The sequence below is a fragment of the Fulmarus glacialis genome, unplaced genomic scaffold, assembly GCF_000690835.1.
Source record: "Fulmarus glacialis isolate BGI_N327 unplaced genomic scaffold, ASM69083v1 scaffold7027, whole genome shotgun sequence".
In the NCBI taxonomy this organism is placed as follows: Eukaryota; Metazoa; Chordata; class Aves; order Procellariiformes; family Procellariidae; genus Fulmarus; species Fulmarus glacialis.
In genome coordinates, this window is record NW_009221187.1 from 7,255 (window position 1) to 26,783 (window position 19,529).

Below are 19,529 nucleotides of genomic sequence, written 5' to 3' on the forward strand. Positions count from 1 at the left end.
GTGGTGGGTGGTGTGGGGGGGGGGGGGTGGGGGGGGGGGGGGGAGCGTGGTGGTGTTTAAGAGAGGCTGTAATTTATGGGCTTTTATTTAGCATGTTTTAAAGTTTGTGTAGTGGAAGTTCATGATTTAACTTTTTTATTCCTCATACATTGTTTGCAACTTTGAGCCAGTTTTCTTGAATCTTACTACACATAGTGAGCAAATGTAACTATTGAAAAGAGGGCGTGTAAGCTTTCTATTGAAAAGCACATGAATCAACATATTTTTGTAACAGAAGACTTTCTTTCCTTGAAAGGATGACTTCAAATGTAGGTAATTGACTTTGAATTCACAAAAAATGCAATGCAGAAATCAGTAGTCTTCTGAAATGTTATATTTGGAATGATACTGCTTTTTTGCTTCTATAATATTTGCTGTAAAAAATATATAGATGATCTGTAAAAGTTGATTTGCAAGCATGTATAAATTCACTTGGATGCTTTGCTTTTCAGGCAGTGTGGGCTCTTGGTAACATTGCTGGTGATAATGCGGAATGCAGAGACTTTGTTTTAAACTGTGGAATACTACCACCCCTCTTGGAGTAAGTATTGTATATTAATACTATAACTATAGTGTACAGGTATAGGTAACTGTAAACTTCAACTTAAAATTTATTTGAAAATAATACAAGTTTTTTGCTAAATTAAGAACGTTTCTTTTTTTATTGTATTGCTATGACTCTAATATTTTGGATTACCTGAGCTTCATGCATTTCTTTAATTAATTAGACCATGACTGGAAGCTTTCCAGTGTTTGCAGAAGGAGAGACGTGTTATTTCACAGATATGAAATTTCTGTATTGTGCAGAACTCTGTGTTGCCAGAGTTCTGGATATATAGGGTGCAAGAGATGATTTAATTCATGCTTGCATTTGTTCAATTCCAACTGGCTGGGCAATAGGCTGGTTTAACCACCTTTGTCCAGTAGCTCCAAGCTCCGGTCTTCTGTCCATTTGCTTGTTGAGGTGAGCTGGCAGAGTAGTTGTTAAATGAGCTGTGTTCCACCAGAAGATTTCTCTTCACTAGGAGTATTATTGCTTAAAATAATAAAATGCTTTCAAACATTTGTAAAATAGGTTAAAATAATAGAGGAGAATGCGATTAACTTCCTTGAGGATTTAAAGGATTAACAGTTTTAGACATTTTGGTATGTATCTCAAAGTGAACCTGATTTTTCAGGTGTTGAATCTTTAGCATTCTATTCAGCAAAAACAGTTAACTGTTAATTTTTTTAGATCTTTTAAGTTCTAACTTTTTATGGAACTATTTTTATTATTATTAATTGCATTCTCTGAATGAAAACATCAAAGTTAATTCAAGGGAGGGTTGCATCTCCTAGCCCCTTCTGAAGACCCTCAGAAAAGATTAGTTGAATGATTTTTCATATGAGCAGTGGTTTACTTTATATGCATATACTTGATTTGGGAATGAGATGTCCATGCAAAATAATCTACAGAGATTCAGTTGATTCTAAGAAAATACTTGCAGCATGTAAGCTATGAAGAGAAATAAATTGAAACTGTGGCCCAATAATAGGATTTCTTTTCCTGATTTGAGGTGCTGTTGGTAATAATAGACATAGAAAAGACAGACTTACCTTTTCAATAAGAAATGATTATTTTTTATTGTTGTCTCTCTTTGACAGACTGTTAACAAATTCAAATCGTCTTACAACAACTAGAAATGCAGTCTGGGCTCTCTCAAATCTCTGTCGAGGAAAGAACCCTCCTCCAGACTTCAGTAAGGTATAATAAAGCATTCATTCTGAGAAATCAGAAAGCTGAAGACGACATATGTTTGTAATATGTTATAGCACACAGAATCTGGAGATAGACTCAATTTTATCTTCTTAATGTAATCCCACAGTCTTGTCCATCTGTTTTATCTGCAAAAAATCATCTACTTTGACACCTACCAGCAATAAAATTAAATTACTTAAAAACTTGAGATTGTAGTTAGTCAGATGCAAATAGTCATTCAACTGGTATGAAATGATGGACAAATAATACATTCAGCACTAAACCCCTTGGGGCTGTATTTTCTCCAGATCTGTTTTAGAGGATGTGAGTTATGATTGAAGCTTTTTAAAATTTTTTTTGTTTATTTTTATTTTATAATTGTGAGTGCATGCTGCAGGAATAAAATTTTGAGTTTTCTGCTCTGTCAGATGCAGTTAAATCAGACTATAATGATAGAGGTGATTTGTCTGTATGCTGTCCCCTTCACTTCCTCCTCTCTCCAGTGTGTGGTTATAAAGACTGTAGAGGAGTATTAGCTCCTTATTTTCAGTATGAAATTAATTTCTGTTAAGGTTAATGACATTAAAAGGTTAAAAGAACTGAATATTGGATGTTCTGGTAGAAGAGACAGGTTAAATGATCATTAAAGATAATCTGGAGAGAATTTACATGTCTTGAAGCTTATTTCATGAGGTAGTAATTACTGTCATTGCTACTTAATAATTCTTGGAGAGATACTAACAAAAAGGGGGGATTTCTGATGTCAGTAAATCAACCACCTCACAATTGCTCTGCCCAAGTTATATCCTTCAGTAGCGTTTTGTTCTGGTAGTAAAAAAATTCTTGCTGCTTAAACACTTATACTTCAGTGGAAAGGATGCCCTGTAGGCAACTGCTAATAAAAATAGTTCTTTTGCTTTTTGCTCTTTGCAGTAGCACCAGTTGGACACGTAAAGGAGGCTGAATTGCATAGCTGATGTAAGATAAAGAATTAAGTTCTACAAAGAATATGAAATTCCCAAGCTGTACAGCTGAAATCTGTCAGGTTCCAAGTGGTGTTAAGATGGTCTAGTTCATTTGGCTCTGCCTGTGTGGAACTTGTAGGAGATTAAGGCCAGAGACTACAGTTGCAGTGAGAACTGAAGTCAGCCGTTGCTTGTTTGATTTGGTTCAGTGAACGTTGAGTCTTCTGTGAATTATTCTGAGTTTCTTTGTGGTAAAGCAATTGTAAATTGGTTATTACAAATGACCTCCAGTACTCCTACAAAGATAGCAGTGTCAAAAAATGTTATTACTTTGAAATTCTGTTCCCTGAGTGATTCAAAAAAGCATCAGTAATTCTTGATCATCTGGTTACCTGTAAAAGCAGATGGTTTTTGTTTAAACTGAACAATTATATACCTAATATAGTATCTCTAAATCGATAGGCTGCGAATCAGAATTTATCGAATTTGCCAGTTTGAATTGGATGTCTAGTTTAATCAGGAAGTGTTCCACTAGGTCCTTATTCATTAATGAGCTCGTGTGCTTTGGCAGTAAATAGTTTTGCACCTTTATGCCTTTGCAGAATGTTCTCTGAAACTTGAAAAATACAAAACACCTAATTTTATGCAATATTTTTTCTTTAACCTAGGTTGCTCCTTGCCTAAATGTTTTATCAAGACTGTTGTTTAGCAGTGACCCAGATGTATTAGCAGATGCTTGTTGGGCCCTCTCTTACCTTTCAGATGGCCCCAATGATAAAATTCAAGCTGTTATTGATTCTGGAGTGTGTCGAAGATTGGTAGAGCTGCTTATGTAAGTCTTCACCAAATAAATGTCGCACAGTACTGTTAATGTCAACGAATTCAAATTGAATTGTTTTCTCACCTCAAGTCTGAATTTATTTTGTGAGAATTGATGAACATTAATTCAGTCTGAAACCTTTTAAGTTGCTTGGCTCCTGGGATTTTTCCTGAGATTGACAGTGAAAAAAAGTTTTCTCCAAAGTATTCCTTTATATTCTTTAAAATTTAGTGTAGGATTTCATTTACATGGAGGAATAGAAGGGTGAAGACTGATGACCAAGCTTGAATTGTAAATTAATTTCTCAGCTTATTTTTGTTAATTTCACTGTTGTATTTTGTTTTCTTACCTTTCTAGGAGATGTAGTTGCAATACAGACCTTGGTCTCACGAAGTTCAGAGGCAGGCTTGTCCTACTTTTGAACTGTTCCAGTATATTTGGCTTATGGTTCATTATTTTCCTAGAAAGGGAGACTGAGTCCCTGTGTTCACATGGGGACTGCAGAGTAAGTCAGGGATAGTAGTTCCCAGCACTGACAGCTCACCACAGTTCCCTGTGAAAAGCTCATTTGTATAGCTGTCAGGAGAGGGTGAGGTTGCTTTCTCTTCTGTAGAAGCTTTAGGACAACTGAGTAGATTTCCTTCCTCCATACCTCAGACAGTTGAATATGGGAATATGGGCTTCATGTACTGGCTTCTAGGGTGTTGACTTGCAAAAGAGGGAAGTTCACTTACAAAGGGTGGGCTGCTAAGTTTTAGTATACAGCTAATAACAACCCCTTTGTTTCTGTGTCTATTGAATGATGCAGGTTCCAGTATTGTATTCAATAATACTTGATCTGGGTGAAATGAATCTGCTGGACAGATAGATTGCTCTAAGTTGTGTTGTTCCATAGAGATGCCCTTTCCTTGAATCAGCAATTCAGTTGTGGGCTTGCAGTTGTCAAATTTGGCTAAATAGGGGGAAAGTGTAAGAAGTAATACAGTGTTTTCTATAACTAAAAATGTAGCACCTGAAGTAAATCATTGTTCACTGAAAATGCAAAATTATACTTCAACACCTGGTAATATCAAATGATTTAATATTTGTCTCCAGGCATAATGATTACAAGGTGGTATCCCCTGCATTAAGAGCAGTTGGAAATATTGTTACTGGGGATGATATCCAAACACAGGTAAGACTAATTGATTTAAGAAAAATGAATTGGCAGGAAAGAATTTTGTAAAAATTGTGACAAAATACCTGTCCAGTACAGGTATCTGCATACATCAGTGAAAGAGGCTCCATACAAATCTATATTGTTAATTTGACAGGTTAGGCTGCTATTTTAAACATTAAATTACTGCAAGAACGAGTATTTTCTTACAGCGCTATATATAGTGGATTGCTTCATTCCTGTATGGTACTTTGACTGTTGCTTCCCATTCATAATGAAAGTAACTCCCTGCCCGCCCCTTAGTGGGGGTTCAATTATTTATTATTGTTCCCTTTCTTAAGTCTTCAAATGCAGTCTAAGTTTTCACTTGTAAGCAACAGTCATACTTGATTTGTCCATGAATTTGTATGTGATAGTCTTACTGATGCAGTTTGTTCTAAAGATTTATTTTTTAACTTTAGGCAACAGAATTGAGTTTGAAGCAATACAGGAAATACTAAGACAGGTCCTGCATTAAATAAAATTGTGTCTAAAAGGCTGACAGAACTGGTGTAAAGGGAAAATAAGGAAATAAGTTAATTACATAATTTATTGTGAGCTCTATAGGAGAGGATTTTGCTAAGGAATTAAATAGAAAACATCCAATGATACAAATTAGATTCACACTTCTCAGTTATTCTCAGTTATTCATATTCTAGTCTTAAGCAATCTTATTTAGTGTTGCTATTGTCAGTCTGCTGGTCTGAATTTAATTGAGGGCAGATTCTTTCAAATTGCTGGATTGTCTATTCATACACTACAGCATTGAATGCTTTGATTTTGCAGGATGTTATCTATGATACTTTGTGTAATATAAATGTGTTGCAAAATCTTCTTTTGAAGTCATCTGTAAAGTGCTTTTTTGTATGTATATATCTGTATATCGCACAAGCCAATATAGATATATATGTGTATTGTACAACCCAATTTTCAATTCTCAAATTATTTTAGGTGATTCTAAACTGCTCTGCATTACCCTGTCTGTTGCACTTGCTTAGTAGTCCCAAGGAATCTATTAGAAAAGAAGCGTGCTGGACTGTTTCTAATATTACTGCAGGAAACAGAGCTCAGATTCAGGTAAAGCCTGTATATTTGTAACTTGGTTGGTTTTGTTTTCATTTTACTAGTTCACTTGATTTTGCTTCACAAGGAGAGATAAGTAGATACTACATTGACTGTGCACTATCTGTTTTAGTCCTAACTGTCTGTAATTTTACCTAACTTAAATATTTTCTTCTAAATTTTGAAAGATTATTATAAATAACTTCATAAAATACTACTTTAAAAATATCTGTCATGATTTGTACTAGAGAAACTGATTCATTTCTCTTAAAGGGATTTGGTTGATGCTTATAAAACAAATGAAAGGATACTTAAAATATTTTCTTAGATCTGATACAACAGTTATTTTTCCCTGTGGGAGCATCATCTACTGGTATATTCTCTTTAATTTTGTTATGTGTTGTAATATACATGTTAAAGTAATAAGCCATTTTTCTTTTTTAAAAGTTGAAACAAAACACCTTGCACAAACTAGTCCAGTGAAAAGTGGACAATTTACCAGTTCTGCCTATTTGGAAATGTTGAACGTTTTGCTTGGATAAAAAACGTGCATGATGTCATCAATACTGAGTTGTATTCTTGTGGAAACCACTAAATCCTGACTATTGCTCCAGGTGTCTGGAGTTACCTGCAAAAAGGTTCTGTTTGACAAAAATGAGAATTCTGCACCGGAGTACGTGTTTCAGTATGATTTTTTTTCCCTCTACTTCAATCAGGGATGAAAATGTTACGTCTTAATGTCATTTAAAATATGTAATACACTTTCCGATTATAGACATAGTCTTTTTCTGAAGACCGCAAACCTGAATAAAATGGACAAAGTGAGGATTTGTTCTGGGGCTTGATCTCCAGTTCAAAAACTGAACTTTAGTGCTTATGTCATATGATTTTTAAATGGGCCTAACCAGTAAGCAGTATTCTCTCCACCACAGACAGAGAAATCAACAAAGAAGATGTTCTGATGGCTGCTGTAGTGCAATGTTGGAATAGTTCTGAATTTCAGTTTTCTGTTTCTAGTTAGTGTGGTTCTTTCTGACATTGTTTGCTTTGATATCAGCAGGCATCACTGACTCTTGTAGTGAAGAGTATTAATGTTCTTTCTCTGTGTATACTAAATCTGTATTAATTATTATAAAATATTATAATTTCATCTCTTAGGCTGTTATAGATGCAAATATTTTTCCAATATTGATCGAAATTCTTCAAAAAGCTGAATTTCGCACTAGAAAAGAAGCAGCGTGGGCCATAACTAATGCAACGTCAGGAGGAACCCCTGAACAGATTAGGTAAGTTTGTGTATGTTACTATTTTTTCTTCCTTAGATACTTAGTTCTAAGGCATTTTTATTTCTGCAATTGAATCCTGACAAACATAGCAGCAAAATCCTAAACACAGCTGTAATTCCCTGTAACTCTGTCGACACAGAGTAGTAGTCGACACACATGTAGAAGTTCAGAAAAATCAGTGAAATATATGCAGTAGACTTAGTAACAAATTGACTAATACTGCTTTGTTTCAGTGATATTACACCTAAAGTTTTCACAGGGTTATCTTCCAGAGTTGCTATTATATAGTCAAACCCAATTGGAACAGTTAATGAACAGTTTCAGTGTTTGAAAATGGAAAAATTTGGGAGAGTTGTTTAGAAAACTTGTGCAATGGGATTATATCTGTTTGTGGAGAGATGTCAGGAATTTTAGTGGTTTCTTCATGTATTTTAAACTCACTATCAGTGTTATTTTAAAGCAGATATCTAAGTTCCTTTTTCAGAATTGAGTTTGATTAAAATTTTACTGTCAGCAGCTATTTATGTGCTGCAAAGATTGGACTTCTTGAATGACTAGAATAAAATATTCTCTGGTGTCATGGTTTAACCCGCCAGGCAGCCAAACCCCACGCAGCCGCTCGCTCACTCCCTGCCGCCCCCCTGCCCCCCCGTGGGACGGGGAGAGAATCGGAAGGGTAAGAGTGAGAAAAACACATGGGTTGAGATAAAGACAGTTTAACAGAACAGAAGAGGGAAAATAATAATGATAGAATATACAAAATGAGTGATGCACAATGCCAATTGCTCACCACCCGCGCTGACCGATAACCAAGTAGCGATCGGTACTTCCTGGATCACGCCTACCATTCATATACTACTGAGCATGACGTCACATGGTATGGAATACCCCGTTGGGCAGCTGGGCCAGCTGTCCCGGCTATGCTCCCTCCCAGCCTCTTCCAGAGCATGGAAACTGAATGTCCTTGACTAGTCCTGCTAGCCAGGGAACTTAGCAACAACTAAAAACATCAGCGTGTTATCAACATTCTTCTCATACTTAATCCAAAACACAGCATTAGGAAGAAATCTAACTCTATCCTAGCCGAAACCAGGTCATCTGGTTTCTCTGAATATCATCAGCATAGCAATCAGTTTGAATCAGTAGTTGATAAATGGATTTAAAAATGACAGTGTATTATTTGGAAGCCAGAACTGAAAGGGATGTGATAACTCTCCCAGCACATTTGGGAGATCTGTTGCAATAAGTGCATGCTGATTTATTTAAAATGTAAACAATCCTGGTTTTCTAATAACCACCAAGCGTTATCAGAGGAAAGGAAAGTTTGTTGGTGTTTTTTTGCTATTATTTTGATGCTTGCATAACGTAATCTTAAAATTTAGCATATTTTAAATAAATTTAATTCAGGATCTTCAAATAGTAAATATGCATGTAATATCGTAAAAGTAGCTTCTTGTCACAAAATACAGATATATTATCTATGTAATGAAATTTTAGCCCTTTTAACGTCCTCAAGGTACTATTGTCTAACTGCAGGATAATTTAAAACCACTAAATAAACTATCTTTAAGCAACCTTTTGATGCTGGCAAACGTTACTGTCTTCATTTTACTTGCACACTAGAAACAAGGATACGGGTTCTGACTTCCAAAGTTCCTACACAACTTTGTGCAAAGTTGGAAAAAGGAACAGGATACTCAGAATCCCAGTATCTTTTTTGTATTTACAATTATGTCCTTCCTTTTACAGTAGATAATGCTAATATCTTGACGGGCTGCTAGTGTGGACTACGTTAGCATAAAGCAGTGTCCAGTGTTCTTATCTGTCTCTAACGTGTTTATTGAGTGTTTTTGCCACTGCAAAATTTCAAATGCCTGAGAAAAGAACTTACTGCTAAAACTAACTTTTTTCCTTCTATTAAATTAAATCCATCTGAAGATCATAAGCGAAAAGGAGTTGAGAAGACTACAAATTCCAAACTCCAGTTTGGAATATGCACATTAAATTTTCTCATTAGGATAAATTAGAATATTTATTCAATTTCAGACTAAGATTATCTTTGTGCTGTGTTTTAGAAATCTTTTGTTTCAGCCACTTCTTTTAGCAAAATTAAGGACCAATAGTGATAGACAGGCATGTCAGAATAAATGTGCTGGATTATCAGTCGTTCTTTTTCCCCCCACCCCCTTCTGTTTTTCTGCTGTTATAAAGGTATTTGGTAGCACTAGGTTGTACCAAGCCTCTTTGTGACCTCCTGACTGTGATGGATTCAAAAATAGTACAGGTGGCTTTAAATGGACTTGAAAATATTCTGCGTCTTGGAGAACAAGAGTCTAAGCAAAATGGAATGGGCATTAATCCTTATTGTGCCCTTATAGAGGAAGCATATGGTAAGAAATTACTTCTTGTAAAACTGCATACCTGAACTTCCTTATTTCAGGCTGTAAAAACAAAAGCATTGTGAACCATTTGTAGGTAAGTTTAATATTAGAATTTTTACTTCAAGCATAAGTGGACATGAAAGCATCATAAATTAAGTAATGTAACATGGTGGGAAAAGCAGTTAAATGCAGAAAACCTGTGGATGTTTGTCTGTGGTCAGTTTATGAAATGTGCCTCTAGAAAAACGTTCTCAGAAGTATTTAACACACAGATGTCCTAGTCTATTGGAGCCATGGCTTGCATAAGTTTATCAGCCAATCCTAAATATAGTTTTATTACTTTAATATATAGTCCTGTCTGGTACCTGTTTCATTACCAACAAGGATGCAAGATCCAAGTTTGTTTTACTTGTTCCCGAAGTCAGGTCATTTTTTTTAGCATAGTAAATACCAGTAATAGCAAAATCAACTTCAGATCATAAAAATAAGTAAGTTTGTACTTAATTTGTGAAGTATTTTGTTCTGTTTCTTCTTTTAAGAGTTGTTGAATTAAATCGCATTTTAAAGGCAGAGTATCAAAACTAAAATGATATTTGTGGAATTTCATGAACTAGATGCTTTTGATTTAACAAAATTAATGTTAAACCTGGCTTATAATTAATCTGGCGTTACTTATGGAGGGTTATCTTTTTGTAGCTCTGAAAACAAAATTGGCAGATATTTGTGCTTCAGAAACTGCTAATAACAATTCTAGTTGACCACATAATACCTGATTAGATGGTACTAACTTTTCTGTAAAGCAGCCTTTAAATCTGAATTCCCTATTACAGGGTTTCATTTCTAAAATCAAGTGCATACTTGGAGAACTTACTTTGCAATCTAATGTGTAAGAGGAATAAGTACTGAATACTTCAACGGAATTTATTCTGTTCCAGATTTCAACCATTCAATGTCTAGGTTCTCTGTTTCCTTTACCAGTTAAGCGTAGGCTGCTGAAGCTGTAGTGTATAAATTCAAGTAGGGGAAACAGGTAATTATATCACCCTCATTGCTTTGGCCTGTATAGTCAGCAGAAGGGTTCGTATGAGCTCTTCCTAATCCAACTTCAGTGAAAAACTGAATTATCTTAAATAGCTAAAAAGGAGTTTTGAATCAACCTAACTGGCCACCAAGCACTTAATTCTGCCAGCAGAGCAGAGGTTATGTCCTCTAGCTTGCAAATGATGAGCCTTTGGAAAGACAGTATCTTCAAACCTTAAAATTAAATTTGAAAAAAGATACCTGACTGTGCCCAGTGACAACTCCATAAGAGGGGATAGAATTTAGAGTTGGGGAGGACTGAAAGAGTAAAAGAAAAGAAAAGGGGATATTGGAAATTGCTATAGCAAACAGTTTTATGCTATCCTAATTCTATACAGATTCAATTTCTTTGTAGGCATGGCATATTTCTTTGTAGATACTACAGCCTCCTTGTCCTCCTTAATTTAATTATTCTTCTAGCATAGTTTTAAAATTAGTTTGGACAGCAGAAAATGCTGCAGAAAATGAAGACAAGAAGTACATGGGTTAGAAAATTAAGAATCAATGATATCGAATGAATTGAGATGGTTTGGGATTGCATTTTTTAATCTACAAGTACCACTATACTATAAGCTATACTATAAACTGTTTCCCTTTGAATTCAGCATTCATTTAAGCAACTAGATTTTGAAAATGTTTTGTTTTGAATTTAGGACTTGATAAAATTGAATTTCTTCAGAGGCATGAAAACCAAGAGATCTACCAAAAGGCTTTTGAACTCATAGAACATTACTTTGGTGTTGAAGAAGAGGACTCCAGCATTGCACCTCAGGTGGATGAAAGTCAGCAGCAGTTTGTGTTTCAACAGCAGGAGGCTCCAATGGAGGGGTTTCAGCTGTAAACTATTGAAGTGAAGACAAGCATAAAATGTAAACACTTGTAGGGTTTGGGTTTTTTTTTCCCCCAGAGGTCTTTTCTTTATGGCCAAAGTCAGAGGAAAAGTTGAATATGTTTTGCAGAAATAGATGAAGCAGCTGATGCACTTTTACATATTGTGTTAGATACAACTGTTCTTTGTTTTGTATTTGTGTTTTTCATTATCTCTTATGTACAGAAAACAACTGTGAGTAATCATGTCTAAAGTAAAGCATTAAATGTGATTTAACAAGAACTGTTAAGCTAAGACTTGGTAGGATTTTAGGTAGTGGTTCTGAATTTTTCATGTAGTCTCAAACTGCATATCAGCAATACAGTTACTGACAGTTGCATTTTTGGCAGTAGGCTTGACTTGCCCAGTCTTTATCAAATCTACCTCTTGTATAGAAGCAAAAACACTGCTTCAGAACTAAGGCATGAATAAAGATGAGCTTGTAAGAAGCTGAATTGGAATGTGAAAAATATTTATTTAAATTGTGAAACTTTTATGCATTACTTACAACACACTGTTGGAATTTATTTATAAAATGTATTTAAAGACATAATAGATATACATATATAATGCTAATTACCTAATATAATATTGAATATATGAAAAAGCTTTTTCTGAATTACGTGGGAAGAGGACTATTTTAGAGGTTTTCAAATTGGAATCAGCAGAGAGCTTGCTGGTCATTTGATGTTGGCTCTGTAATCAAAGCTGCTAAATGGCATTAAAAGTCAGCCACAAATACAGTACTTTGCAGTGAAAGCAGTTGCTGTAGTTACCACAAGAATGCTGCGATTATGAATGACAGAGATGGTGATCTGCACAAATCACCAAGCAGATGGTTTACAGCTGTCTCCTGTCAAAATGTGGTAACGCCATTTTAGTTTGAGAAACATTGCAATGTTTGCCTTTCTAGTACAGTAGCTTCTTAAAAGTTTAAACAGTAGGTGTTATTCTTTTTGACCAAATACGCTACCGCCACTTGAACTGTTCTTTAAGTTAACTAACTTGGTTTTCTTTTGGTAAGACAATAGAAATACTGCAGTGAAGAATGAATAGTGAATCACTCCTTTCCAGTTGAAGGAAAAGTTTGTTGTACTGTAAATAGCATTAAGTATGTGGACACCAAAACTAACTAGAAGTTACTGTCATCTAAATATTTAGGCTCTACAATATACAGTGTTTGCTGTTAAACACTAAAAGAAATAGAATTCTAATATTTACATTAACAATTTTGAGTACAGAAAAATGTATGCTCTGCTTCGACTTGCATATAAGTAGTGTTTCTGGTGTATTAGTAGTATATCTCATTTGGAGAAATGAATACTTTGGTTTAACTCTGAACTATGATTATTTTTTACTACCTGTAATTAATGTATTAACATCAAACTCCTGGGTTAAGTGAAATCCTCAAAACATGAGAGCATTTCATGCTTCATAAAAAGCTGCAATTTAAACTTCAAATTACTTATCCCATGGCACTGTGCTTGTCACTAAACAATATTTTAATGCACTGAAAAATACAGGTTAAAGGTGGTATCATTACAGTAGCATTTTGTATTTAGAGTTTTTTTTTACATGCAAGTTAAGATTCTAAGATGTTTCACTTTGATGTTACAGCAATATATATTATATTGTAATTGAATGTGGGACTTGAAGTGGATTTTCTAAGATTTATGGTCAGTTTTGACTGAGATGTAACTTGGAGGGAAGAAAACCTCTTTTTGAAGTCTTTTTAGTGGAAGATAGAAGTGTAAGAATTGTATATAGGAGTCCTGTTACTTTATGAACTCTGAATAATGAGATATTTTAGCAAATGACACTTTAAACCTAGATTTGTACAGCATACAACAGTTTTGAATAGTGTGATAATATTGAGTACAGCTGCCAAATTTTCATATAAAGTTAGATGATTGTATTTGTGCCCTTTTTACTCTCATAGTTTTAGGTTTTCATATACTGACCTTCCTTCTTCCCCCCTCCCCCATCTGTTCAAAGTACAGGGTAACAATCATGGAAATCTAGTGGATTTACTAGTGGATTACTACAAAATGCTGAATTTCAATGTTCTTCTAGTGTAAGAAAATTATTCAGGTAACAGGGTATTCCATTGTTTCTAACAACCTTGTTTTGATAACATAACCAGCTGTGCCTGCTTTTTATTTGGAGAACCCTGTAAAAACTGCATTTATAAGCCTCTCTAATTTAAACCAAATCTGAACTATAAAAATCTTGATTAAAAGACTTGAAAATGAAGAAAAGAGGGGACATCTAAAGTATTCTATTTGTTTTGAAAGAACGTCTTCAGTTTTATGGATATATTATTTGATATGTGTTAGTGACTGCACTTTACGCATTTAGATAAACTGTATTTCATGCCTCTGATACATTTAAATGTAATGGTTTAAAAGGGAACTAAAATTGATGGACTTTGGCTAATGAAAATCATTATTTAAACTCAACATTTGGTTCACCCTAAAATTGTTAAAAAATAATAATGAAAATTCTGCTTTAAAGGATGAACATACAGGATGGCCTCTCCTATTTATCACTGGGTTCACATCACACTTTGTTGAAAGCACATCTATGAACAATGTAAAACCAGAGATGGTGGCTCTGGTGCAGTCATTTGCAGGTAGGGGTGTGAATATGATGATGTTACCTAAACAGATTAAACCAGTGTGGAGGAAAAAAAAGAATAACTGAGAGAAGAAAATCTCTAAGTTTGGTATTTTATATGGAATCTGAAGTGCCCCATCAGTTACAAAGTCTGTTTAAAAAATACAGGGGTTTGGGTTTTGTGGGTTTGGTTTTAATTAAAGGGGTACCATTTGTTCTGCTTAAATGTGAATACTAACTAGCTAATCTATGCAACTATGCAAAGCATACGTTTTTTTTTTTAGTTCCCTACTGTTGATACACTGAATCATATCTAATTTTTTCATCATTGCGCTTTTGTCTGAGGACTGGTTCATACAGCTTTTAAATTTTCTAGTATTTGCTTTAAACACTGTTGCTAGCAGCAATCAGAAAATAGTAATAATGTTGGCACGGAAATAAGTTAGCTGTAGAACAAGTTTGCAACTGGAAAATATTTATTGTCGGGTCTGTCTTAAAAAAAAAAAAATTAAAAAAGAAAAGATGCACTATTGTCTTTCCTCCACAGTTAGTTCTCAGTTGGTTTAAATTTATTTTTGTAGTAGGTCTGCTAATTGATACGTGAAGTTTAACTGTGACCTCAAGAGTTCACTGAAATCTGGAATGAGAAATTTCAGTTACTTGTGGCACAATATCTTCATATAATGTGTGGAAACTAAAATACCTATACTAACTTCAGATAGTAATAGTGCATCTTTAAATCCAGGCCAAAGGCCCATTACTGTAACAGAACACGAGTAGTATGCAATATTATGGAATGTTAAATCTCCAAATACCATACAGAAACCAATAAAACCTATTTTACAGATGTTTATTGTATTTATTTAGTGTTTCAATAAGTGTGGCTTCTTAAACTAGAAAACACAAATGCCATTTTGAATACAGCATTGAGGCAAATGAATTCAAACTGGCTGATTTGTGCACTGTTAAACTAGGCACTGTCACCAGACAGAAAACATTTTGGTTTTAAACATGTTTTGTACCAATACATGTTTGGTTAGATATTTACAATAATCACAGTCTGGTCTCTGCTTGCAGAACTGACCACTTCTTTGGGAATTCCCATGAAGTTTATAAGGACTTGAGAATTTGTGGAATTATCAGGCCATTTCCTCTCCCCTCACTTCTCCAAACCTTCTCTTCTCGGTGTATAAGATTTGTAATATTCTGGCTGATTACAGTTTGTTTTTTATTTAGAATTGCAAAAGTGAATTGCATAAGTCTCCTTATTTTTGCAGTTTTCATACCTTCACTACTGCTTGGTGTTTGCTGCATTTAACCTTTCATTGACAAATACAGCTAGTTTTTCTGTAAGGAACTCTTATCTGTGCAACAGTTCAAGGTAAGCCTGAAAGAAAGTTTTTAAGACAGCGAGTGGAAGCTTGGCTCCCCCCATACCTGACATTCTTAGGAAACTACCTCATCTCCATTGAAATTAATTACTGCTTTTAATCATGTGCAAAACTTTCTAATTTTAATAATTTGCAACAAGTACGTCAAGTATCTCTCTAATAAAAGACCCTCTCTTTCTTTTTGTGATCCTGTAACTACCCTTGTTGGCTCCAGCGTGCAATACTACAGTTTTCCACTTACTGGTGAAATTCACTGATCACTCGGCAACAGTTAATTTTGCTCCTACAAGGGTATTTGGCATTTCATATTAAGTTACTTTGTCTTCGACTCTGCTGCTAGCGCGGCCTCTTTCCGCCACTTGGCCTTCTTTGCCAGGTTCCAGCTTGTTAAGGACTCGTGACGCGCAGCAGCCTGCGGAAGTAAAACACGTGCTTGAGGGCAGTGTAGTAGGAGTAACGATGCGCCTCGGGGAAAGCTACCCAACCTCAGGAACGGCCAGCAACTACTCACACGTCAGGGGTGACAGGAATGTAGGTTAGCTAAGACTGGGGTAGGTGTGAGCTGCTGCTGTTTGTTTAGGTTTGCCTACTTTTCACAGAATTCCATCATTTTAAGTATGCTACCTGGTAACTAGTAGCGCTGTACTCACCTTTTTAGCTGAGGCAATCACTGCAAAACAGGCAACGATTGAAAGTCCAATCATGATGTAACAAGCTTTAACTCGGGCTTTGCTTCTTGCCCTGTCTAGCATCTCTGGCCTGCAATTAAAGTTAGCGAATTGAGTCATTACAAAACTGTGAATTATCTCTTCTTCAAAGCATCGCAGACATAACATCACCACTGAAAAACAAAAATAGAATTAGCTTCTAAAACAAACATCTTCAGCCTACTGTGGTTGGTTATGTACCACCCAAGAACTTTGCATCTTCTGACCCTAATCCATTTCCAGTGGAAAAGCAACCTTTAATGGATTTAAGCTGATCTTTTTTTTTTTTTTTAGCTGAAAAAAAAAATTGCTCATGCAATAAATATTTGCATTTAAATACTTGGGGTAAATACACCAGAAATCATACCTTAAGCTCTATTTAAACATAGTGAAAATTAAGGGGGTTTATCTATTTTAAACAGATGGAGACGTATATGTGGTGTCAACCAGACGTAAAAGCATGTTCCTTTTATTCAAAATTAACTTTAGAAATTAATTGCTGTCATATCTAACCTGTCTAAATGGCATCCTGTATACTGTAGGCTCGGGATTTACATACTTGGGTAGATGATTAAAACAGTTTGTACTGCTACGAGTTAAGAGTTTTTAGTTCTTTAGAAAAGCAGCAGCTGTATTTAAAGTGGGCAGCTGATGTCAGCCTTCTCACTATTACAGGAACACACAGCTAAATAAGAACAATCTACATGATTATTTTTGCTGGTCATCAAAGGCAAAAGTAATGAAAATATCTGCCCTGTGGCTGACAGTAGCTGCAGCAAGAGAGGCATTGTTCGGCCCAGCAAGCTGCGTTGGTACCACTCCTATTTCCACCCTCCTCTGTTGCGAGCAGGCTGCACGCCCCTGAGAACCAGCAGTACAGGAAATCTCCGTATCACTAAAATTGTCTCAAAACTTTCAGCTAAGTCTTTTTCCGAGTCAGACATTATACTTGGGAGTACAGATTTTAAGATGTTCATTATAATGCTGGCTGTGCACTATTTTCCTTTCATAAACGACATGGGAATGCTTGATATATATAGATATATATTCGTAAGATATAGAATATAAATATACATAATACATAGTTATGGTTTTATACATATATATATATGTAAAAAGGATAGTTGCCTAAAGAATTGATTTTATGTTGTGAGTAAAGATCTTGTAATGATCTCTTTCCCCCAAAACACCTTTAGCTTTACTTAAAAGAGGATGAGTGGTGGGATGGGGCAGAGCTGGTGTTTTCATAGTGGAAGTTCTGCCCATGGAAGTGTGTACCAAGGCTGAGGGCCACAGTGCTCCTCTCGAAGGCTCTAATGCAACAGAAGAGGGCAAGTCTGACGAGCGGCTATGTCGTACTACCCCCTTCCCTGCCAACACGCGTTGTATGTGGCACGTTTCTTGCAGATGACGGACAATGCCTGCGGTTCTAAGTAACTGCTTTTGTTTTGTACAATGGTAAACGCACAACATCTTTAAAACAAACCGCACATCAGACTAGCACATAAAATCATTAATCCGCTAATCCATTTGTACCAACAAAAGCAAAACCATAAATGTTATTAGTCTGGCTTACTAGCCTAATCGTATTTCAGAATGCACTAATTGAAACTCTTCTGAAGCAGATTTTCATTTTCTCTCTGCTTTCTGCCTCTGCTTTAAGAAAAACAGACCTGATTATGTTCTTCCCTAATTGCACATTAGGGCCTTTGCTACTCAATTCTTCATCAAGACTCTGGTTAAACCTCTGCTGAAGTCAGTAAAAGCTGTTTTTTAAAAAACCAAACAACCTCAAATAAGGACTGCAGATTTGTCCCTTAGTACAAGCTATCTTCAGCAGCTAGATTGTGTTCACAGGTAACAGTATCTTGCAATTCTTTTATGACACAATTCAGCTTCAATGTCTCACAATCAACCTCTTTTAGTATATTACTATTTATGATCTTACGGTTCTAAAAAGACTTTGCTCACCCAGAAAGCACAAAGTGGTGACATGCACTTGGCAGGCCAACTACTGCACAGAAACGAGCAATCTGTGTCAGTGTGTGTGTATGGACTGGCAAACGTGTGTGTCGTTACAAACACCTCCCAATGACTTGCATAGCTTTTAGAGCTTCTGAGACCTGTCTGAACCTTTCTCCAGGGGAGGATGGTGGGACTAACACAGCACAAGAGAGGTGGGACAATGGAAAGCCCCTGTCCAGCTCAGGAAACATCAGTGAAACTGTCAGGAACCAACAGGAACAGGCAGAGGATGTACCTGTTGCTTGACACAGCTCTGCACGCTGCTTACGCGCAACGTACCACCCAAGACAGGGACATACTGTGATGATAAAAGTAGCGTCCTGGAGAGGGACATCTAACACGCTATCGAACATCCTAAGAAAAAGGCAGCAATTGGCATTAGAGGGGCTTCATGTGTTCAGTGACTGACTCCCTTGGGGGATGCTAACTTTCAGCAAGTCGGAGAAACCCAGAATCAGCGTGGTTTGTATGGGAAGGAACCTTCAAAGATCATCTAGTCCAGTGGGTCAGCAAGAATGGGAGGCTAAGGCTATGTCAACTACTCAGTATTCCTTGGTGGGGGATGTTTCTCTCATAACCTCCTCCTCTATTTTTCCTCAAATTCTATAATAAATCGTAATTTGTTGGATGTAATCATTCAGTGACAGTCAGCTCCGTTAGAACTGTTTATGGAAGCTATAAACAGAAAATATTGTTTACCAATAACATCCTTCTCTGATTGCACATTAGGAATAAGCAAAATAAACAAGCCAGTACATAAATGTAACCAAGGTTATCTACTCAGATGGATCCAGCTCTTAATCCCAGGCTCTGGGGACCCCAGTAAGGAACATTTTTCCATCTTAACCTCTAACCAGGACAGGAAATTCTTTTGCCCTCTAACTTGTTTCCAAGTTTTCAGGGTTGAAAAACTGACTGGTTCAAACTCTGTGGAAAAGCTTTAGATCAGGATCACGCCACCGCTCTCCCTTGGACATGTTTCCCGCGGACAAGAGCAGCACACTTACGGGATCCTCAGAGGAATCTCTTCTTCTGTCTTGAAACGGCCAGTCCAGAGGAGGATTTTTTTGTCAAACTTCGAAGGTTTGTAACTTGCAACCACCTTGTGAGCCTGCTCAGCTTAAAGATTAGGAAAAAACACTTCGTCAAACCGTGCACTAAGAGTGAACGATGGGCGGTAGTAACGGCGGACGGGGAAAACCCCTGCCCGTCCTGGTGGCGGGAAGACTAACTCGGGGATTAAACTTCCACACCTCCGCTACGCAGAGTTACCCCCGCGCGGCCTCCTGCACACCCCCGCATGCAGTGAGAGCCTCTGCGGGTCTGGGTCCCCCTCCCCGCAGCCTGCGCCGGTGG

At 36.3% G+C, this 19,529-nt stretch overlaps 2 protein-coding genes across 3 annotated transcripts in view; one reads left to right on the plus strand and one right to left on the minus strand.

The window, feature by feature from the left end:
* Nucleotides 1–11,889, plus strand: part of KPNA5 (karyopherin alpha 5 (importin alpha 6)) — a 17,013-nt gene extending 5,124 nt beyond the window's left edge. For both annotated transcript variants that reach the window (XM_009580996.1, XM_009580997.1), the window contains exons 6-13: nt 492–580; nt 1,684–1,783; nt 3,411–3,574; nt 4,658–4,736; nt 5,709–5,834; nt 6,978–7,105; nt 9,317–9,495; nt 11,220–11,889. In XM_009580996.1, the coding sequence (XP_009579291.1) occupies nt 492–580; nt 1,684–1,783; nt 3,411–3,574; nt 4,658–4,736; nt 5,709–5,834; nt 6,978–7,105; nt 9,317–9,495; nt 11,220–11,407 (1,053 nt within the window). In that variant the 3' untranslated portion in view covers nt 11,408–11,889. The remainder of the gene's footprint in view (nt 1–491; nt 581–1,683; nt 1,784–3,410; nt 3,575–4,657; nt 4,737–5,708; nt 5,835–6,977; nt 7,106–9,316; nt 9,496–11,219) is intronic.
* Nucleotides 11,890–15,754: 3,865 nt separating this feature from the next.
* Nucleotides 15,755–19,292, minus strand: FAM162B (family with sequence similarity 162, member B; the record flags this gene model as incomplete). The annotated part of the gene is made up of 3 exons (XM_009580998.1): nt 15,755–15,853; nt 16,092–16,200; nt 19,181–19,292. Coding segments are annotated over 3 exons (320 nt in total), but the record flags the coding sequence as incomplete, so codon positions are not given.
* Between the last annotated feature and the right edge of the window lie 237 nt (nt 19,293–19,529).